Below are 23628 nucleotides of genomic sequence, written 5' to 3'. Positions count from 1 at the left end.
GCACAAGAGTCTATGATTCCATCTTACAGTAAAAGATAAAGGTAGTCCCCTGCACAAGCACCGAGTCATTACTGACCCATGGGGGGACGTCACATCACAACGTTTTCTTGGCAGACTTTTGTTACAGGGTGGTTTGCCATTGCCTTCCCCAGTCATCTACATTTTACCCCCAGGACCTCAGAAGGATGGAAGGCTGAGTCAACCTTGAGCCAGTGTCTGAACCCAGCTTCCGCCAGGATCAAACTCAGATCATGAGCAGAGCCTGGGCTGCAGTACTGCAGCTTACCACTCTGCGCCACGGGGCTCTTCGCCCATCTTACAGTATAAGGTATTTTTAGAAGCAGCACCGTACCCAAAACCCCATTGGCATCATGCTAGCACAGATTCACGACATAACCATATTGTTTTACTTCACTAGTACCAAAGGGATTCGATAGCAACCCATCCATTCTATTCCATATAACCTCACCATAAAATTTCTATTAGGATGTTGCATGGAGCTCTTTTTTTAAAAGTTTAGAAAATTCTATAGTATTAGCATTACAAGAGAAGATACCAAAGTTTAGACATTAAAATACAATATTCAAATGTATTATTTTTCCCTGCAGTATGCGACACTTTTGGAGATAGAATTAAAATTGGGCTCTCATTTTAGACTGAATCAAATGAAATATTAGTCTATAATTCTGTGGATTCTAGTAAAATGCCAAGTACCTAAGACGCTGTAAGAGCATTTTTCTTCAGGTATGTGAAACTTAATATTGCTTTAATATTCTCTGTTGGATATTGTTAGAATGGAATTTCAAGTATTTCCTGCAATTTGAGTTAAAGATTACTTGAATAGTGCTGAGCATACAAAAATCTTGACGCAGGTATCTAAAAACTGGCTCTGTGGTTTTGCATCCTGTTGTTTCCAACTTCAGCAGAATTAACTTCTAGTTGGAACTATGAATTCAAACATCCCCTGCAGATTTAAATTCACAGGTTTAACTGGTGTGTGTGAAACTTTTCCAATGTTAGGAGGGCTACTCTATAGGTCAATTCTAATCTCTTCTAGATAGGTGGGAAAATGCAAGAACCATTTAACATTACCCTACTAGCTTTCAACAGAAGTCACAGTGACTGGCTTTAAAAAAATAGTTGCTGAAATCACAAAGTTCTATCAAAACTACAAACAGGGCAATTCATAGAATCATAGAGTTGGAAGGGGCCATACAGACCATCTAGTCCAACCCCCTGCCCAGTGCAGGATCAGCCTAAAGCATCTCTGACAAATATTCATCCAGCCTCTTCTTGAAAACTGCCAGTGAGGGGGAGTTCACCACCTCCCTAGTCAGTTGATTCCACCTTTGAACTACTCTGACCGTGAAAAAGTTTTTCCTAATATCCAGTCGGTACCTTTGTGCATGTAGTTTTAGACCATTGCTTCGCGTCCTACCCTCTGCTGCCAACTGGAACAGCTCCTTGCCCTCCTCCAAATGACAGCCTTTCAAATATTTAAAGAGAGTAATCATGCCCCCCCTCAATCTCCTCTTCTCCAAACTAAACATTCCCAAGGCCCTCAGCCTTTCCTCGTAGGGCTCAGTCTCCAGACCCCTGATCATCCTCGTCGCTCTCCTCTGCACCCTCTTGATTTTGTCCACATCCTTTTTGAAGTGAGGCCTCCAGAACTGTACACAATACTCCAGGTGCGGCCTGACCAAGGCAGTATAGAGAGGGGCTATCATCTCCTGTGATTTCGACGCTATGGCCCCTTTGATACAACCCAAGATTGAATTAGCCTTTTTTGCCACCGCATCACACTGACTGCTCATATTTAGTTTACAGTCCACTCTTACCCCAAGATCCCTTTCACATATACTACTGCCCAGAAGTGTATCCCCCATCCAGTATTTGTGCTTCCCATTTTTGTGGCCCAATTACTTTTTAGCTTCCATTATTGTTTTAGTTGGACTGCTACATATCAAAATGAACTGAAAAAGAGAAATCATTTTGCAAATGAACCCTTATGTAACTAAGGTTACAATCCTTCATATGTTTTTTTTGAAGCAGGTATTATTGAACCCATTGGGGACTAATAAATTCACTTATACACCTGTATCTCTATACATATGCAATATTTTAAAAGCATCACATAATGTATACACCACACTCTTCAGAAACAGAGGGATAAAGTACTTTATTCCTGTATTCACAACAGCTCATATTAGAGAAGAAGCTGAGAAATCTGCCTCGAGGCTTGACCATACAATTGTGTTAACCGGCTGGTAAAATGAATTTGCACAGGAAGTTCTCACCAACTAGCTTTCTAAAAATATATTTTCCCTGCCTCTATCCTCGTATTGGCCTCTTTCCAGTATCTCCTCAAAGAATATTAAGCTTGCCAATTTAGTGTAGCTTCTATTATCACCAAACCCTTTGCACCTAATGAAAATTCATGATGCAAATTCCAAGGAATTACGCAGGACAAAGTCACGAAACTAAAGCATCATGGAGATATCTACAGATTTCTGCTATTCTTTCCAATTTCTCAAAGGCAATTTTTAAAAGTAACTTCACAGTAAAGTAGAATAACTCATTTAAAGTTGTTCAGTTTCAAGGACAAAATATGCAAGTTCACAGAGACACAGTTCAAATGAGGCACAGGAAGACAAAGAAAAAGCTGTAACTGAAGCCTGGAATAATTTCCATTTTTTTAAAAATTCAAACCCACTTGCTTCTATGGAGAATGTTCACTTTGTAAGCACTATACACATATTTAAAAGTGTTTATTGTTAATTCCACCATTCCTCCAAGGAACTCAGGAAAGCATACATCGCACTCTCCCCTGCAATTTTACGTATGACTGGCCTGATGTTACCCAGAAAGCTTCCTGGCAGAATGGGGAATATAAACTCAGTTCTTCCCAGCTGCAGTGTAACACTCTTCACCATGACCCCCATCAGTTCTCAACTGTATACATAGCAATAACTTTTAATTACTTTAAACCTCCAGACACCATGGAAACAATATACTGACTTTTCCAGGCAATGAAAATGGGCAGTTCTGCCCATTTTTCCTAACAACCCGATCCTGTGCATCTAGCAAGTTGGAAGCAACTTGGATGAAAGTTTCACTGAACTCAATAGAACTTGCACTTCAGTATGTAGAGGGTTGCAGAGCAGTAAACTTGGCTGGTAATACTAAGTATGAGGTGGTTATGTAACACAATCCTAAACAGATTTACTTGGCCCCACCAAGTTCAATGAGAATTACTTAGCATGTTTAACATACCCTTTGTCTTAAAGGTGCCTACAAAAGCATGAGTTTGCCTGCAGTGCCAGCAATTCTCAGTTCTGTTACAGGAGCAGTGTTGTTTCGGGAAGCCACTTGCAACTTTATCCTAAACATGTTTACTTAAAAACCATTGACCTAGTCCTAAAAAAAGAGATTTCATTGTATATATGTTGACAGCTTCCAAGGCAGTTCCAGCCAGGAGATTGCATATCAATAAATTCCCATCAATAACTCATAATGGTTACCAAAGATCTAGGACATATTGTTTTATACAGAACTAGCAACAAAGCCCATTGTGGGGAAAAATACAACGGGCTCTAGAAAGGGGAGAGGGAAAAGCGGGCATTGCATCCTCCTCTGTGCTTGATCCTGGCTGGGTGAAGGCAGGGGGGCAGGCATTGCCACCTGCTCTGAGCCTGATCCCTGCCGGGTGAAGGCGGGGAGCGGGTATTGCCTCCTGCTCTGCTCCTGATCCCTACCAGGTGAAGGGGGGTAGGCATTGCAACTTGCTCTGTGCTTGATCCCGACTGAGTAAAGGGGGGCGGGGATTGCCACCTGCTCCGTGCCTGATCCCGGCTGATTGAAGGGGGTGGGCATTGCCACCTGCTCCACATCTGATCCCGACTGGGTGAAGGCAGGTTGTGGGCATTGTCTCATGCTCCGCTCCTGATCCCTGCTGGATGAAGGTGGGGGGTGGGCATTGCCACCTGCTCCGCTCCTGATTTGAGGGTGGGAATTGCCTCCTGCTCTGCTCCTGATCCCAGAGTGAAGATAGGGGGTGGGCATTGTCACCTCCTCCACTTCTGATTCCTGCCAGGTGAAGGCAATGGGCAGGCATTGGGTTCTGCTCATAATTTTTTATTTACTTCAATTATACCCTTCTTGCCTCCCCAATGAGGACGCAGAGCAACTTACATCATTCTCCTCCCCTCCATGTTATCCTCACAAAAATCCTCTAAAGTAGGTTAATCTAGATGATTAAGACACCCAAACAAATGAGCCATCTGAACTTAGTTCATTTGATTTACTGACCAAAACATGTTTTATTTTGACCTTGAAGTTGTATCCCTTCTCTTTATGGATCTCAGTGATGCAGACTCTTGATAAAATGCTATGAAAGTTAACTATTAACGTACGGCAGGATTTGAGTCCAGTGGCACCTTAGAGACCAACAAGATTTCCAGAGTGTGAGCTTTTGAAAGTCAGGCATCTGAAAAAGGGAGCTCTGTCTTTCAAAAGTTTATACCCTGAAAATCTTGTTGGTCTCTAAGGTGCCACTGGATTCAAATCCTGCTGTTCTACTGCAGACCGACACAGCAACCCACCTAAAACTATTACGGTATGGTTCTCTATGTTTAATGCATCTTTTTTATATTTACTGCTGTTGTACAGCAGGTTAATAAACATAATCAGAAAAAGCCCACAAACATCTGCATTTCAGAGAGGCTGAAAAGGGCAGTATTTCCAAGCCTGCTAGATTGTCAAACTCTGCCTGCAGGGCTTATGTGCTGTTTCAAAAGACACTGTTAAATTATCAAATATTTTACAACCCAGACTTCTCAGCTAAACATTCTAACAGTTAGAAACGCTCACATCACAGTCATAAAGGTTGTATATTAAAAGCAAAGCTATTATTTTATTTCCAAGGCTTGCAAGGAATAAATCCAGCTGAAATCAAATAAGCTTATTTCCATGAAATAACCTATGAAAGACTGATGCATAAGACACATCAAAGTTTTTCTTTGTTCCCCTCCATTAGAAACTAATACGCTCTCAAATGTAAGTCGATCACTTCATATCCACTTTTGTTATTTTAAACCCACTTGCATTAATTGTCCTAAAGAAGGGAGAGCAAAAAGCAGCAAAATGCCTCCTCCTTCCAGCCTTGAAGCCAACACACCCACGAGACCCTTCCTGAGGAATATTTATATTGAATTATATTATATTGAACCCTGAAGTCATTTGTAGATTTTTGTTAAAAAATTCCAGTCAGCCAGCCACTTTGGGATCCAACTGTGGCAAAAGAAAACTCTAGGAATGGAGCTTCTTTCGCTCCTGACAGCACAGTCCTCATGCTGTTTACCAATAATTTGCTTTAGCAACGTTTTTGAAGAGAGATTTTTTTTAAAAAAAGTCAAATGTCTGTATTTCAGAAGGGTAACCCAGTTACACTGCAATCCTATGCAGTTGGTCCAGTGCAAGCCCACTGAAATCAATATCTCATTGCTCCAAGTTGAACCTTTAGATATTGATCTAGTGGAAGTAGAAAGTCTACTTTGTATAAGTAACACCTGGAGACTGGTGGTATCATTTAACCAAAATACTATTCCCCTCATGTTATTGAAAATGAGGAGATTTTTGAGAATTTTCCAAACATGACCCAATAGCTATGAGAATTCCTTTTCCTTTGGACAAATCAAAAGAACATTGCAGAATCTAATAGCTGGCCATCCAGACCCCACAGATTGCTGTTTGGGTTGTGCAATATGTGTGCTGCTGTCTTTTAGAAACTGTATTATATATTTTGTGATGTTTTAAATCCGGCTTTAAATTAATACGTTTATGTAGTATTTTATATATGTTGTATTCTGCTCTGAGCCCATTCATGGGGAGAGCAGATTAGAAAAAACAACAACATGTGATGTATATACCGACCTTCAGGGCAACTTAACACCCACTAAGAGCAGTTTACAAAGTATGTAATAACAATAACAATAAAGCTGACTAAAACTCCAGGGATAGACACAGAGGTCTCTGATAATTTAACACAGAGTAAGAGATATACGCCCAGGACACAATGTAACTTAACACGTTGTCATAACCTATTCCAAAAACAGAATGCAAAAATGCACACACAAAAAATCAGTACGTGTGCTTGGGACGGTACTCTTAAGTCCACAGTAGCAAAAAATAAACAGGAGTCTGGGGCACTTTAAAGACTAAGAAAAAACTCTTCCACGCCTCAAGACGTTCCCTCACCAGGGAGCCCCACTGACACACACCCCACACGCAAATATACTCCAAGCGGACCGCACGGAAAGCCAAAGGAAGGCAGGGAGACAAACCGAAGATGAGAGAAACGGGAGTCGATCCGGCGCGACGTGCAGGCCCCCCTCAGGCCTCCCGCCTCCCCCTCGCCCGGAGCTCTCACCGTTCGGAGCGGAGCCCGCCAAAGCTCGTCGTCAGCGGCGAGTCCTCAAGCGGCCGTTCTTCCTGTCAGTCGCGCGCGCGGCAGTTTATCCTCTCGTCGCTTGGCAACCAGCAAAGCGGCCGGTTGGGCACCTGGGGAGGGGGGGAGCGGAACTAGCTCCGCCCACTGAGCCTCAGGTCCAGTTGCGCCTGCGCGGAGAGCGGTAACGGCTGGAGACCCTTAAAGGGGCGGCTCATAACTTCGTTTCTTTTTGTAGAGGGAGGCCTTGGTTCCTTCCCCCACCCCCCAAGGCAGCCTGTGTTCGTCCTGAAAGGAAAGCAGGCCTGCTGACTGATTTGGTGGGGGGATTGCAGATCTACTTGAGGCCAGTTCCTTTGTGCGCATGCGCTAGCCGCTCTCGCATATGCTCCGCAGAGAAGTGTGCGACTCACATCAAAGCTCAAACCGTTTGTACATTCCCCCTCCCCTTTCCCACAATAGGAGCATGCGCAAATCTGAATGACTCTTGCCCGTCAAATTTGTCGTTTGCGCCGGGAGGGAGGCCTTTTTCGATGCATGCTGGGAGTTGGAGTTCCCTAGCGCCGACGTTGCGCTTTTCCTAGCGCGAGATAGATAGGCAAGGACTACAATGACCTGGGGGAGAACTGAGACGAGGGCCTGAGCGTCTTTGCCCGCCCCTTTCTGATTACCTTCCCGGCGGTGCTCTGTCTCCCTTTCGTTGCCGGAGCTGTGACTGTGTTTAGAGGTGACCTCGAGGAGCAGCAGTCGTCTTTTCTCCTGTTAGCACCATGGTCAGTGAAACTGCAGGGGGGCGAGGAGGGCAAGAAGGGGGCTCGGAATGCTTTATGCAAGGAGATGCATTAAAATGCATTAATTGACTAAAATATATTAAAATATATTAGGCAGATAAACGTAGTTTAGTTATTTTGTTGGGAGGTGGCGGCGAGGAATTATCTGTGAATCATATTTTTTCCATATGTCCGGATGGTTCTCATCCTCCTTTAATCCTCACAACACCCCTGTGAGGTACAGCAGGTTGAGAGAGGGTGACTGGCTGAAGGTCATCCAGTAAACTGCGCAATGGGATGGGGATTTGAACCCATGCCTCTGAACTCTCCACCACGCCCTCCTTTGCAACACAAAAGTGAGATCCTGGACCATCAGTTGTGGAGTAAGTGATAATGGTATCTGAACAAGAACGAGAGCCAGAAAAAAAAAATCTGGTGTGTTTGTTTTGTATTGTATGTTTGAATTGTTCTCTCTCTCTCACACACACACAACCATAAACACCCCAAGAAATGGGAGGATGCAAGAATAGTGTGAGAGAAGCAAGAATAGAGAGAGAAAAGGGGTGGAAATTCTTCCAGCAGGTGTGATTCCTGTGGGCATTTTTCTTTCTTCTTGGGGGAAGGAAGTGTAAGGCCTACTGCTGGGGTGGTTTCCATGGGTGCCATGGTGCCCATGGACACCTTACTTGGTGCTTACCAAGAGTTTTAAGAAAGCGAGTGGGGTTCTTGACCTGCAGGGCTTCTGATTTTCCATTGTGTGGTTGCTGCCACCACTCTGTGTCAGAATTCCAAGTACCCACAGGCCCCAAAATGTTGGGGACCCCTGGCCTGCTGCACTGAGAACACAGAGCTCCACTTGCCCTGCTAAGGGCTCATAAGAGTTCTTTGGAGTCAAAAGCCGAAGCGGCCTCAGGTGAATCAGGGCAGCTCTTGTCCAAAGCCTGATTTATGCACTCCTGGGATTGAGATAGTAATGAGGTGGTGAAATGGTAAAATTGACTATAGGTGGAGGATTGTGTTCTGGAATGTTCTCCCCTGTTTAAAAAAAAAATCCCTGCAAATAAAATCCCTGTGCTGTTTCTCTGTTTTTGTGGAGTGTTTTTTACAGACAAGGGTTCAACATTGGAACCCACCACCTACAATCTGCTGTACCCAATCAAAATCCTGCCTGTTTCAACCAGGCCTGAGAAGAGAATGCAAAAGTGCTTACAGCAGGTAGTGAATGAAAAGCTGGGGAGAGAAGTTGGGCTCTTAGAGCTGACTAGAAGAGAACCTTTGGGGTGATGGAAAACACAACTCTGAGGCTCTGAATCAGGGATGGGAGACTGGAGAGAGTTCTGAGTTCCCTTATTAGTCCATAGGCAGGGTCGGAGGAAGGTCTAGACACCTGCTTCTTTCACAGAGCAGCTTGACGTCTCTGGGTGGAAGCAGAGGGGAAAGAAAAGAAAACTGCAAGTCAGCCGCAAAGGGGGGAGTTTAAAACTGGTGATCGCTGGTGATTGTTGATAATGAAGGTGTGAGAGATGTCCCTTTGCAAGGACACAGTGCCAGAAGAGCTGCCAGCCAAGCAGTCCAATCACAGTCCTCTATTTGCCCTCTTTCAGCTTGCAGCAGCTGCCTCCAAATAATCAGGAAGGCATTGCTGGGATGTCTCGTGATTTTTTCCCCCAAGGTGCTCTTCAGGCAGAGGCAAACCAGATTCTTGCTGGTTTCAGGAGCTTGCTGTTTGCCAAATGAACGGTTTTACTTAAATCACAGTCTGCACATTGGCCAGTGGTGCTTGCTGGTGGTCGTGACGTAGCACTTCTGGATTATTTGCTAATTCTTCTCTTGTTAGAAGTATGTTGCCACATAGCTTCTTTTTTCCTCGGAGAGAAGAGGGCAGGGATGTCTGACATGAGATGAAGACACACACACACACACACACACTTCTCTCATGATCTGTAGCTGCGGCACAAAATTCTGTTAGGTAACAAGCAGGACTGTTATCTGGCATGGCCCAAATTGAATGTTTGGCCTTCACTCCAGGAATAAATGGCATTATCTTGTGCAATCTAAAATGCATCCTGTGTACTATTTCTGGGCTAACTGTGTGAAATATGCCTTGTAGTTTGACATCATCAGGATGGAGATTAAATGGATCGAGATTAAGGGGAAACAGCTGTAATCAACAGCCGACAAGAAACTCTTGCTTTCACTGGCATTTTGTTAACACCTGTCATTGCTTTTCCTGTCTGGTAATCATAGAAAACAGTGGTTTTTCAACAGCCTATTGGTTCCAGCTCTTCTGTTGTGCTACTGTTTCTGGAGCAGAAACAGCTCGTTCTGGTTTCACAAAAAAGGTTCATTCTGGCCAGCAGTTTATATCAGTGCTTTACAGTAATTTAAAGGCTTTACAGTAATTTAAAGGCTTTTCTTGTGAGCTTCTGTCCCAGTGCAACAGCTGTTAGCTGAGGCATACTGATCCCAGTGTTGAGAGAACTGCCTTGTGCTGTTCCAACTAGAACTGGTTTGCTAACACTTGTGCATCTCTGCTGAGCAAAAAAGTACTCTTGCGCCATCAGACCCAGCAAATATGCCAAATCTTAATATTCCTGCTGCTTCTTATATCCCTGAGTATTAGACTGTCTCTTGAAGTTCTAACTTAAATGTCACAACATTTTTCTATATGTTATATGCCCCAGTTTTAGTGCCTAAAAACTCCTGCTGTATTTTCTTTAAGCAGATCACCCTCATTGCTGAGATCTAATCTGGAAGCCTGTATAGCTCTGATCGTTTCTTCCATCCCAGCCTATAGAATCATAGCAATTTCTGTTTTTACTTGTGTGTCTAGATTTTGACTATGCAGCTATTAGCAAGAAAAGGTTAGATCTAATATATATTTTTGCAGGCATGTGGTAATGGAAAACTGTGCTTTCCTGGAGGCTGGTTTCCTCCCCATACATGAACAAGCTGGTGCATGCTATACTAACTGAAATCTCTAAATTAGTTTTAGAGGCCAAACCATTTTTCAGGAGTGCCAACTCCAGGTTAGGAAATTCCTGGAGGTTTGGGAGTAGAGCCTGGGAAGGCAGGGTTTGAGAAGGGAACGCAGCACAGTAAGGTGTAATGCCGTAGAATTCACCCTCCAAAGCATCCATTTTCTTCAGGGGAACTGTAGCCTGGAGATCAGTTGTAATTCTTGGAGTTTAACTTACTTGGAGGTTGACAACCGTGTTCTCAGTACTTGTTTATTTCCTTAATTAATATCCCACCTTTCTCCAACGTGGAAGCCCAAAGTGGCTTTACATCATTCTGCTCTTCTCAGTTTTAACCTCATAGCAGCCCTATGAGGTAGGTTAGATTGAGAAAGTTTGACGGGCCCAAGGTCACCCACCAAGTACCCATAGTGGAGTAAGGATTCAAACCTGGGTCTGCCAGATCCTAGTCCAGCACTCTGACAGCTATACCATGCTGGCTTTAACACCATGAAAGGTATTAAGTGCTTTCTTGCTGATCCAGATAAATCTTTCCTTCCACGTCCCCCTTCCTTGCCAATTCCCCTCTTCTTTGTCCTTTTTTTGTCCCCTCAAAAACAAGTACCCTCAATATTTTGTGGCTCCTGGATAGCAACGAACTTGCTCAATCCTCATCTGTTCCTTTATATTTTCATTCATTCATTGACTTCTTTTATACCCTACCTTTCTCTCCCACGGGGACCCAAAGTGGCTTACCTCATTCTCCTTTCCTCCATTTTATTCTCACGACAACCTTGTGAGGTAGACTAGGCCGAGAGTGTGACTGGCCCAAGATCACCCAGCGAGCTTCCATGGCAGAGGGGGGATTCAAACGTGGTTTTCTCAGTCCAGCACTCGAACCACTGCACAAAACTGGCTCTTATATAAAAACCCAATATTTCCCTGCCTACTTGGGAAGTACCCTGAGTATGTAAAAACTTCTGTCTTGTCTGTTGGTGGTTCCACTCTACTGCCAAGCATTAGGCTATCAAGTTTCCTAATAGCAGGGTACATGCTGGGGTACTGCAAGTAATTACAAGGGGATAGATGGGCTATTTAGAAACCCTATTCCACCAATTGCAGAATCCCCCCTCCAAGATTCTCTTAGCGGGCTGAGTCACCCTTCCCCTTTTTCCCTGTGACTGACACCTGTGCTTGGTTTACACATGCAAGAGAACGTGGTGACCTGAGACAGCAGAATGGACTTCGGCACTTCAAAGTACGAGGGGGGGGGAGGAGAGAATCACATCTTTAGAATGTGATATGATAAGATTAAAAAGCACCATAGCATGCAGTGTGAAAGGGTAGAATCTCTGTCCCTGCTCTGCTAGTTCCCATCTTCATAGAGTGTTTTTAATTATGAAAGGAGTATCCAGCACTGGAATCTAAAATCTGCAGTCTGATGTGGTACAAACTATTCTACCATCTCATTTTCCTGCATATGTGAACTAGACCTTAGCAGCTCTCTACATTCTGTTGCTTTTAGTGGATTCTCAATTCTCCTTGGGTTGGTTTTTGAAGGTTTTTTCTTTTGATTATTTTCAAAGGTCCTTTTTGCATACCTGAGAAGTCATTCTCCACCCCATCCCTAAGTAAAAGCCCTGGCTTTGTCCATGGATGCATTAATTTTGCTGTTGTCATTGTTCACTAAGGGCAAACTAAACCAGAAAAAGATAAGGAACAAAGGTATAAATAAAAAACACCCCTGCTGTTTAAAATCAATATAATAGCTATAATGTGCAGCGTGACTGTTTCTACTGTAAACCATAAAAGAACAAACACATTAACTGTTGTGTTCATCTGTAGTCCTTTCTCAAAATTTCATAAAGAAGTTATTCCTTTATAAAAGGTATGGTACCAGAAAGAGTTTTTATAATTTAATCTTTGGATAAACCAAAAACACCTGGGCTAAAAAGTTCACCAAGCATAGCATAATCATTATACTAAATATCAGTGGGTAAAATATCTTGGCAAAGACTAGTTTGCAAATTGTGTGTAGGGACATTTTCTTAAATCCAGTTTGCAGCAAATGTACCTTTAATTTAAGCCAATAAATGTCCAGGGTAGCTCAAGGTGGATTTGTGTCAAACATACTAAAACCCGAACATTATCACCAAATGTTTAATATACGCAAACAGCTAACCAGTGACAAATTATAAAGCTCAAGGGTTCAAAAACAGAGGGGCCAATTCTGAGCAGATCTATAGAGAAGTCTCATTCAACCAGGCTTACTCCTAGGAAAGTGTTCTTAGTATTGCGACCAGAGTGACCTCAGGAACAGGCCAGTTAAAACTAGAAGGCTTTGGCACCTTTCACACCCACCTCCAAGTGCTGAATAACTTCATAGAATCATAGAGTTGGAAGGGGCCACAGAGACCATCTAGTCCAACCCCCTGCCCAGTGCAGGGTCAGCCTAAAGCTTCTATAGCTTTCCTTGCCAGCAGGCCACAAATTCCTTTTTCTTCATGTGGCACAAAACTATAAGGAAGGGGAGTCTCCAAGCTCATTAACGCAGATTAAGCTGTTCATGGAAGAGTTACTACAATAACAAAATTACCTCATGAAATTTTTACACAGAAAGGTCAGTGTTTGAGTCCTTTTTGCTGCTCCTCTTTAGTATGAAGTAAACCCCGAAGCCTTATTTCAAAAGTTACAGTTTTTAGCAGTATCATTTTAAATGTTATGTTTTGGTACAAGATTTTTTTCACCTCATGAACATTTTAAAATTCTTTGTTTTAAAAAAGTATATTTCTAACACCTTCCCTCCTTAAATCTTTCTTGAATATGGTACGTAATCTTATAATTGCTCTCATCAAATCCAGATTCCTTAGCAGCAAAATTCCACAGCACTTATCTCTGCTTGTGCTTTTCGGGTTCAGTCCAGTCCTGTTTGGTGCGACAGTTAATTGCATCTGCTGCTCTCGTACTCGAACGAAAATCGTGACGGGACTGGTAGTTAATGCTGGCTTCAAACATCTGCCATGCAGAGTGATATAAAATGCAAAGCCTATGAAGCAGCACCTAGTTAAGTGAAAGTAGTGTGTTAAGAACAAAGTAACAAGCAGATAGTCTTTAAAAAAAAAACCTTACCTTGTTTTTAATTAAGCCTTTTTGAATTCTCTTGTTCAATTTTTTTTAGCCTAACTGCTGTAGCGTGAGTGAAATTAATCTCTTTTGTTTTGAAACAGCAGTACAGCCTGAAGAAAGATCTACGTTGTTTCGCTAGTATTTAATTTTAGGCCACTGACTCAAATGCCTTTGTGCTGCGCTTCTTAAAACAAGCGTAACTAATACCTGGTTTTTAGAAAGGCAAGCCTTTAGTGACCAATTTTGAAAAGTGTGTGTGTACGTGTACGTACATGCACAGGCTTTCTGGAGCTCTGTATTTCTTTTCTATCTAGAATTAGACCTTTAACAGTAGGGATGCCAAATTACTCTTTGTATTTTCTATCACAGACTCTGCTTTTGATCTCCCCGTGTACTATGGCTATTCAGTTCAGATCCCAGACTGTAGAAGGTTATTACCCCTTGTTCTTATTAAATGATTATCTGAAGGAGAAACTTGAATTACGTTTTATGAAATCACCAAGCATTGCACCTTCCATTTTAACAGCAACAAACATGCCCATTTCCTCAGCTGTGTTTTCCTGAACCATCTTTTTAGATAGATATAGAATAGTGGGTAAAATAGTTGTAACTGTGTTAAAAACCTATAATGTTTGTAGTCTGTACCTTTTTATAGTTTGTACTTTATATTGCATATTTTATATTTTGTTAAGGAAGACTGTATTTGTAATGGTGGTTATACTTGTCTTTTGGGAATTATTGTAGAAAGGTCTTCAGTTAATTAAAAAGATACTTTCTTACAACATTTTCCTAAAAATATATGTATTTTCCTATCTTAGGCTTGTAGAAGTTCCTCCAGCTAACTTCTGGCTGGTAGTATACAGGTCTGTGATGTTAGGGTCTTTAAAATTATAGATGGGATGGAAGCAGTCAAAGAAGTTCTAGCTATCTCATTACTGAACCATTATTTTCTGGCTGCCTTGTTAGCTTTGAAGCTTTCTGTTGGAAATCAGCAGCTGAACTCCTAAAGCAGGGACTAATAACTGGCTAAGACACATTAATCATTCTCTTCATTGTGCAGTACTAACTCCGTAAGTGTTTACTAGGTCTGGAACAAGAGAGATGTTTTGCCTGGTGCAGTAGACTGATATCTGCAAATACCTTTTTTCTTGCAGTCTGAACCAATTAGAGTCCTGGTGACTGGAGCGGCCGGGCAGATTGCGTACTCTCTGCTCTACAGCATTGCTAAGGGTGATGTTTTCGGCAAAGATCAGGTAAAGGATAAAGGGCATAATATTATGCTCATGAATAATAATAAGGAGCCTAAAGGTCAGCATTGTAGCTGGTATCAAATCTCCAAAACAAGAATAAGGCACCATTGACTCCTGCTCAGCTTGGGTTTCATAGAGTGGAAAGGGATATTGCATTATGGGAAATGTGGTTTCCACTTCAGTGTTCCTTGCTGAGTGCGTTTCTGGTACAGAACAATAAAAAAAAATCTGTCAGTTTGTATATTTGTTTTGTTCATTTGCCTCATGGCCCTGGTGATGCATAAGTTCTAATGTCTGAAAAATTTCCAGAAAGTTTTTATTGTATTTATTATTCTTACTGTATTTATGATTCTTACTGTATTATTGGCTTTTCAATTGTTGTAATCTGTCTTGGGTCTATATGGAAAAGGTGGACTATAAATGAAGTAAGTGTCTTTTTTATTACAGGACAAAAAGAGTTTAATCTGCTTGGTTATGGTAGATATTTGTGGAATTAAGTACTTTTGCACAACCTACTTTTTTTTTTTACAGCCTCTTGTTCTTGTACTGTTGGATATCACTCCTATGATGACTGTGTTGGATGGTGTACTTATGGAGCTGCAAGACTGTGCTCTTCCACTATTAAGAGGTGACCTCTTAACAAACCAAACACTAACTTTTGGGTTCAATGCAAAGAAATGGTGTGTCTGCAGATGTTTAGACTGGAGGTCTATTGGGACGGTGCAAGATACTTTATTGCTTGGCTGGCATTGTTGTTCTGTATTGTAGGCATATGTTGAGGGTCATGCTACCACTCTGGAAATGGATGACTTATCAGGCTCACATAAGGAACTAACTGCCAGACCCATCGCCTAAGTCAGACTGTGGCAGATTCTGCCCACAAAGGTGGTAGAAAGACATGGCTGTATTGACAGGAGTTTATTCAGCAATGTGCTCATGCATTTTGGCAAAGGGAACAATGAGTGCATGTAGAAACGTGGGTCATGTTTATTCAATAGCTGTTACTTGAGTGTGCTGCAATGGATTTTGGTGGTGTTCCTCATTCAGTTCCGCTAAAACAAAAAAGTAGCCGCTGAATTGCAACTTCAGTAGCCTTGAAGAAAGTCAGAAGAAGAGGGGGTAGTGGGCTGTATCCAGTGGTGCCTTTCCACTTACGGATAGAGTGTTCCACACATAGAAAGGCAGTTCTACGCTTCACACTAGAGCGTGGTGTGAAAAAAGTAAAACTAAATGCAAATATGTCATTTTCTTTGCACTAACTCTTGCACAACAGAAGCCAAAAACTGCTATAGAACTGAACTCATACAATGCAATCCTAAGAACAGTTTCTTGGAAGTAATCCCCATTGAATAAACCTGAATAAGATTTCAAGTAGACCTGCTTACTGTGGCACTGTTAGAGTCTCTGTACACGAGACATCTTACACGAGGATGCTCAAGTGTAGGGAGACGAAATCTTGGCCGGGAAGCGTAGTTCAAAAAGACAGAGCTTTCACCTCTCTACACAGAGCTGGCAGAGATCACTCCTGAGAGTGTTAATTAAATCGAAATTGACACAGCCTTTGGGGAGGCAAAGCTGAAGTTAACAGACCCTCTCAGGAGCTCTCTCTGCTGGCTCTGTGTAGAGAGGTGAAACTGATTCTTAAATCTTTGTGGAGTGGTACTAGCCACTATTTTGCATGAACATGGGGGTTCTTTGGAGTTAACCTGCTGTATTTATGCCCCAGTGTATTTCACCATTTAGATAAGATCAAATAATGGAAGCTAACTTGCTTTCATACAACTGAAGTACTGTCCTGCTTTCCGTAGACACAAACATTTGCCTCAGCAAAGAAAAATAAAACACTATGAATAGTATTATGTACTGTTTAAATGTGAACTGCCACACTTCTGACTTGAATTTTGATCAGAGCTGTGCTTAAACTGGATTTGTTCTGAGATCTGTCCTTGGAATGTCGCTGTAATTCATCTTTCAGATACCATTGTTGAATGATCCCCTCTTTGTTTCTGCTTTTTAGAGGTCATTGTAACAGACAAAGAAGATGTTGCATTTAAAAACCTTGATGTGGCCATTCTGGTTGGCTCCATGCCAAGGAAAGAGGGCATGGAACGGAAAGATTTACTCAAGGCCAACGTGAAGATCTTTAAGTCCCAAGGTGCGGCTTTGGACAAGTATGCTAAAAAAACTGTTAAGGTGAGTGCATCTAGGGTGTAACCCATGAAGTTGCTGGTTCATAACTCTCCAATTAGCCATCAGCTCATGAAGTGCCCTTATGCAAACCATATTCTCTCAGCATCACGACCCGCCACCCCATTCCGTTTTGCAAGATGCAGGTGATAATACTAGCCCCTTTCATAGACCTCTTGCAAAGCTTAATGAGAATTTTACATGAAGCACTTGGAATGTTGATAGTACTGTATAAAGGTCAGGAATGACCACAGCAAAGTTCAAGTTGCGTGGCCATGTGTTAGTCTGAAGCAGTGGAAAAGAACAATAGTTTAGTAGAACCTATAAGACTAACAAAATTAGTGGCAGGGTATGAGCTTTCGTGAGCCGCAGCTCACTTCTTCAGATACCAAAAGCAAAGTTGGTATACTATTAGAAAGACGTTTGAGCCACATAAACCGTTTTTCTCATGTCATTTTTATTGAAATACTTAATTATTCTGTACACTGTTAAGCACTGTTCAAGTTCAGTAGCAAGATCAGTAGCAAAGACCAACAAGATTTTCCAGGATATAAACTTTTGAGAATCGAGCTATCTTCATCAGATACAAGTAGGAATAGAAATCCCTGAGCCTATATATTCCAGTTAGGAGGGCTCAGGGATCTCTACTCTTACTTATATCAGATGAAAGGAGCATTGACTTTCAAAAGCTTGTGCCCTGAAGAATCTTGTTGTTCTTTAAAAGTGCTACTGGCCTCGAACTTTGCTCATCTAATGCAGACCCACCCAGCTACCCACCTGAAACTATTAAGCACTGATATTGTTGCACTTTGATTAGCTTGGGAATATATATTATCTTGAAATGTTTCAGTTTAGGAAAGGAGTCTTGTTTCACTGTGTATGTACCACATTTTTTCTAACAACTTTTTAAAAACAAAAATGAACCAGTCTTGTAATCTTGATTTTTAATTAAAAAAAAAAAACAGTCTTGTCGTCTTGCTTCTAGAGCACTGAAGCAAGGTAAGTTGAATTGTTGTTTGTTTAGCAGAGGTTTATTCCATCCTTTCTCCAAGCAGCCCAGGGCAGTGTGCACACTTTCCTTTGTTTCCGGAGCGTCCCTTTAATAGGCATGAATACGAAATGCTAAAGACCATCTTTCCTATTAATAACCATTGCTTAATAGATTATTTTAAGTTCACTTATGACAGTATCTCTATTCACTATCTCTACATAGGTAGCTCTAATCTGGTTTGGTCAATTTACCTTTTTAACTGAAGCAGTTTGCATACTATTAAAGAAGTTTAGTTGATTGATTATTCAACAGACAGGGTAAATAAGCTTACTGTCCTCCTCCACAGGTTATTGTGGTAGGCAATCCAGCAAATACCAACTGCTTGACGGCATCAAAGTCTGCTCCATCCATACCAAAAGAGAATTTCAGTTGTTTAACTCGTCTGGACCACAACAGAGCTAAATCCCAGGTACAAGTTGGTCTTCTGGGTACCAGGGGGCATCCGTTCTGTGTGATCAAGAACGGACTGTGTCCTTCAAAGTGATGTCTTGGAAGCACCAAAGCTGAGAGTAGCAACCTTTCTTCTCTCTCTCTCTCCCTACTATCATTTGGTCTAGATTGCTCTGAAACTGGGCGTGACTGCGAACGACGTAAAGAACTGTATCATCTGGGGGAATCATTCTTCCACTCAATATCCAGATGTTAACCATGCCAAGGTCAAAGTGAAAGGCAAAGAAATTGGTGTTTATGAAGCTGTGAAAGATGACAACTGGCTTAAGAGAGACTTCATTGCGGTGAGTCGTCATTCTGGGCATTCCCACCCCTCCCGTGCCCCATAATGCTTCGGCATGACAGAAATAGTGAATGATGCAGAGCAAGAGGTGTTTAGTGCTATCTTACTCTCATGGCTGTTGTTCTTCGTATTATATCCCTTCATCATGAGAATCTTGTCCATGACAACTTATATGAGAAAAACAGTTTGAGCGCTTTCTGAAATTCTTTACTAAAATGATCATTATTGAAATGCTGATGTGTTGCTAGAGCAGAGGACCCAATCCAGTGTCAGAATTTGAAAGGTGGCAACAAGCTCAAAAAGGTTGGGGACTCCTGTGCTAGAGGGCCAATGAATGACCTTTCCACTCAGGGAGAAACTGAACTCTCACAGCCTACAAGCAAGAGGAGAAGGAAAGGAGGGGAAAAACGAAAGGGTGCCATGGGACCTCCTCAAACTTGAGCAAGCCAAATAGCCCTACGCAGGGATTAGCCTGTCCTGTGTCTTCAGTCATGAAACAAAGAAGGTTGATGTTGTTCGCTTCTGCACCTGCTCTTCCACGACTCACAGCAGACTGCTCCAGACAAAGATTTCATAAAATCTTGCAGAACAATTAGGTCTCCCCCAGTTGCCTCTGAGTCTTCTTTCTAGCTATGGTAATCAAAGCTCGCTTTAGTCTTCTGCTCTTAAAGGAGATCCTGGAGAGATCGTGCAGTGTTGTTTTGTCAGCATCATTGATTTACGTATTGGGACACTTGTTGTATCCTTACCCATTCAAACTGGACAGAAAGATAAAGCTGGATCCTAGCTGTTCTCTTTTTGCTTGTTGTCTTGTGTTGCGGAATAAAAGGAGAAGGAATTTGTTTGGCAGGGGGAGAGAGGGAAGAGGGTAACTGATAAGCCAAGAATAGTAATCCACAGCTCCAAGGCAAGGATTTATGGATATGTGGAAATTTTGCAAGTAGTCAACGTGATGTTTCTGCTACCGAGCAATAATGTACCCTAGCTGATAATGGGTTGGGTGGATCCAACGAGCTTTTCCGCTCAATCTTGCCCAAGTCCCCCACCAACACACACACAGTACTGCCCCTGTCTCGTATGGCTTTTGCCCAGGCAGGTCCCTTGATTCCCAGCATAACCTTTCTGGGTGATCAAAAGGGACTCTTCTTCCCTTTTCATCAGTAGAAAAGCTGGCTGGATTCCCCTCTGTTATCTCTGGCTACATTTACCTAGATCCAGTATAGCTCAGTCAGATGTCTCAAGTTAAATTGGGGGGATTAGGGTTCATCATGGCTAACACTGGGTTTGGCATAACAAGATAGCTACCACTCTTTTTCTGTGGACTTTGTAGAAATTGCAGCACTAGGTTCAGATAATCTCAGTAGTTTCCTTCTGTCAATACTGCAGACGGTTCAACAGCGGGGTGCAGCTGTTATTAAGGCCAGGAAGCTGTCAAGTGCCATGTCAGCAGCCAAAGCCATCTGTGATCATGTGAGGGACATCTGGTTTGGCACTCCAGAGGTAAGTGTTGCTATGGACTAGCAAGATGTTGGCCTTGATGTGGCTATTCTGTATGCTGAGCATCATCAACTGATAAGCCCATGTACACTTTTATGAACTCCTTGGCAGAAGAGAGGGATACAAATGTGATAAGAAGAACTTGATCTTCTGTTGATGTACTAGAACACACTTAAATATAACAAGAAGCAGAATCTCCTTTCTGGAATGTCTGTGTATAAATTCTCACAATGAGCTACTCTCTTCCCTTTAAAGGGTGAATTTGTGTCTATGGGTGTCATTTCTGATGGAAATTCATACGGCGTCCCTGAGGATCTGATCTACTCCTTTCCTGTGGTAATAAAGGTATGCAATACAGGATCTCTGAAACACCCATTAAGTGAATATGGTTCTATTTTAAGTTCAGATTCACTGTTGTAGTTTTTTAAATACTGGTCATGGGAAGCATCTAGTATCTTCCTATTTAAGGAAATACTTATAATTTGAACTCTTCCTGTTTTTACACCCTATCATTCATAGCCTATAAATCTACCAAACTGTAGGCTGAATTCCTAAGGGTCAGTTCTCACTAGCAGGTTACAATGAACCACCCCCAACAAACAATAGAGCATTATTAAAATTTCAACAGCAGTGACACAAGCAGTTTTTATTACTATTTTCTAAAACAAGGTCTTGGATACACTTCTGGGAACTCCAGACATTAGGGCTTGGGTCCTGTGCAATATGAGTTCAGTATAGCTTGTGGAAGAGAATTCCCCAGCTCCCTCCTCTCCCTCCGGCGATCCCTGCTTTCAGAGGTTGGCGGGCCCCCTGCCCCCAGAACAGCGCGAGTGAGGGAAGTGGGTGTCCGCAGCAGGAGTAGGGAATCAGCAGAAATTTCCCCTCCCCTTTCATAAGTGGAAAAGATAGTGTGCTGTCTGGTCATCTTAAGATATAAAAGGTAAACTGTGTTACCGGCAACTCACTTTTCATCCCTGTGCAGGCGCACTCCGCGGGGATAAGAAGTAAGTCATTGGCAATGGACTTACCTGGCCAGAAGAGCCCAGAGACGGTGTCTGCACCTACGGACTCAGCCGGGGCGCAGGGGAAAGACACCCGAGAACAGGCCACCACCAGAGCAGCCAGCAGAGCTGCACTGGTGCCTCCAGGGCCTCAACTGCTGGCCCACACTGTGCCAGGGATGGCGCAGGCCACCCCGAGGGTGGCAGCAACTGAGGGAACAGCTGGCTGCACCACGCTGTCACCCTCTGAGCTGCAGATGCTGGCCCGAGTGGCAGCAGGGGCAGCGGGAGCTTCGGTGTGGAGGGCTGAGCATGCAGCCAGAGCACCAGGTTCTCTAGAACCTGTTGTTTATACAACAGGCTTGGTTGGTAGTTTATATTATGCTTGCACTGGTTTTATACTAGTTTAATTTTTATGCTCAGACCCCCCCACCCACCCAAATCTGAGGAATTCTGCTTTAGTGAAGGAGTAAAGAGTTCTCAGGATCCCAGCTGAAGAGGGAATGGCTGTTGAAGACATGAGGTTGCCTTACACTGAATCAGGCCTTTGGCCCGTCAGAGGCAGTGCAGTCTGCTCAGACTGGCAGTAGCTCTCCAGGGCCTTTTCTAATTGGAGGTGCCGGGGACTGAACCCGGGACCTTCTCCACACAAAGCAGAGGGTTTTCCACTGAACTAAGGCCCCTCCCCTAAATAATTAGAGTTGAAGCACTTTGAGTCTATCTGCAAGTCTAGTCTTACTTCAGCGTTGGGAGTTTAGTGAAAACCTCAAATTGCATACCTATGCTGTCTGGCATCACAGTGTTTAATATGATCTTACTAATCATATTCTCAAATAGAATAAAACATGGAAGTTTGTTGAAGGCCTTCCTATCAATGATTTCTCTCGTGAGAAGATGGATTTGACTGCTAAGGAGTTAACAGAGGAAAAGGAAATGGCTGTGGAGTATTTGTCCAGCGCATGACTAGGTGCTCACCAGGACGTGGGAGGCGACCCAAGTATGGAGGAGTCTAAAAGTCGTCTCTGAATCCAGCATCCACTGCTATTACTGTGTCAGCCAGCTGTTTTTCTTGTGTCTGTTCCATTCATTATAAAAGGCTATTTGTGCCTATTATCAAGTGCTGTTAGTAATGAGATGATTGCACAAGCAGTTCTTATAAATAAAACATTTTCAGAGTTGACCAACCATCTCCACTTAGTACCTTTTGCTTCTGGTGTTACATTAGTTCCATAAGACTTCTTTGCCGCTGCAGCTGAAAGGTTAGCAGTCGTTCAGTGTGAGTTATACCAAAGCCATCCGCACAAAACTAAAAGGCATAGGATAGGCTCTAACACTCTGTTAATCAAAAAATTGTATGTACCAGTGGACTTTCTGCAAAAGAAAAATGGGGCATGGATTTTCTTCTGCTATTAAAACTGAAGTTGGAAATGCAGTCTGGAATATGATGAATGTATACGCATTGGCCATCAGGAAGTCTTGCTAGAAATGACATTAAATGTTGAGTAAACGTTCATCTTTTTTTTCTTCCTGTGTTGTTATTCCATTAACTTCCTTCATATGCTTTCAGTAATATATATAAAATAAATATCCTCACCAGAAAACCCGATTACATGAAATTATGAAATAAAGCAATACTGGACACATTTATTTCTTTTTATGTTATTTATAGTCTGCCTTGCTATCTGAGACTCAAGGCGGATTACACAGTATGAGTTAGTAAGTCAATTTCAAAGACAGTTCAATAAACAATGTAATTGGGTGGCTTGAAGACTTGTAACTATATAGGGGAAATAAATACCACCTCCTAAACATTCCTAAATAGATTGTGATTAAGTATTTACCTGGATGTCATGGTGACAGTAAGAAAAAAACCCAGTGGTTTATGCTGATAAGTATTTTCTCATCTCTAACTGGATGTCCTGGAACAGGAATCCTGGGTGCTCAGCATCCTCCGATTTTATAATCGGGAGGAGTTGTGTAGATGAAGGTGTCATTTGGGAAGGTCTCCTGTCTCCATTATGAAGCATACCTTGGCAACACTTTAGGCTGATCCTGCACTGGGCAGGGGGTCGGACTAGATGGCCCCTGTATGGCCCCTTCCAACTCTATGATTCTATGAACACCGTGCTCTGACACCCATCAAATACCCCAGTGTCCAAGCCCTGTAGGAGGCAGTTTTGTTGTCTCCCTCCTTCAGCCTGAACAATAACCATGATTGCAGACTGTTCACTTGCAATTGGAGTAAGGATAACTTAGCCATTCCCTTCTATGGGAAGAGCATCAGTCGCTTAAATTAGAAAAATTGTTGCTCTTGTACCAGGCAGGTAGAAGATGGTTTTTGACCCTGCCATTGATGCTGGTGACTCTTAAGGCAGAGAGCAAATTGGGACCTCATTTAAATGGTTCCCAGAAGATGTAGTTTCCTTTACTGCACATTTGTGGAAGGGTGGGGGGAGGCTGGTCTTTGGTTGCTTGATATTCAGTTGTCCTCCATGCCACTTTTACCAATGTGGTGGCTGGAGTGTTGGATTAGGCTCTGGGAGAACCAGATTCGAGTCCTCATGGAAGTTGGCAGGGTGACCTTGGGCCAGTCACACACACTTATATGAAA

The 23628-nt window shown here is 42.5% G+C and overlaps 1 protein-coding gene across 1 annotated transcript; it reads left to right on the top strand.

The window, feature by feature from the left end:
- Nucleotides 1–7087: 7087 nt before the first annotated feature.
- MDH1 (malate dehydrogenase 1) lies at nucleotides 7088–22664 on the top strand. The gene is made up of 9 exons (XM_054990851.1): nucleotides 7088–7218; nucleotides 14453–14551; nucleotides 15080–15176; nucleotides 16566–16741; nucleotides 18073–18195; nucleotides 18344–18520; nucleotides 19906–20019; nucleotides 20272–20361; nucleotides 21855–22664. The coding sequence occupies exons 1-9, from the start codon at nucleotides 7216–7218 to the stop codon at nucleotides 21978–21980; spliced, it is 1005 nt and encodes a 334-aa protein (XP_054846826.1). The 5' UTR covers nucleotides 7088–7215; the 3' UTR covers nucleotides 21981–22664.
- Nucleotides 22665–23628: the final 964 nt, after the last annotated feature.

The sequence above is a fragment of the Eublepharis macularius genome, chromosome 1 (genome assembly GCF_028583425.1).
Source record: "Eublepharis macularius isolate TG4126 chromosome 1, MPM_Emac_v1.0, whole genome shotgun sequence".
Taxonomy (NCBI): Eukaryota; Metazoa; Chordata; class Lepidosauria; order Squamata; family Eublepharidae; genus Eublepharis; species Eublepharis macularius.
This window is presented reverse-complemented; position numbering and strand designations above follow the sequence as displayed.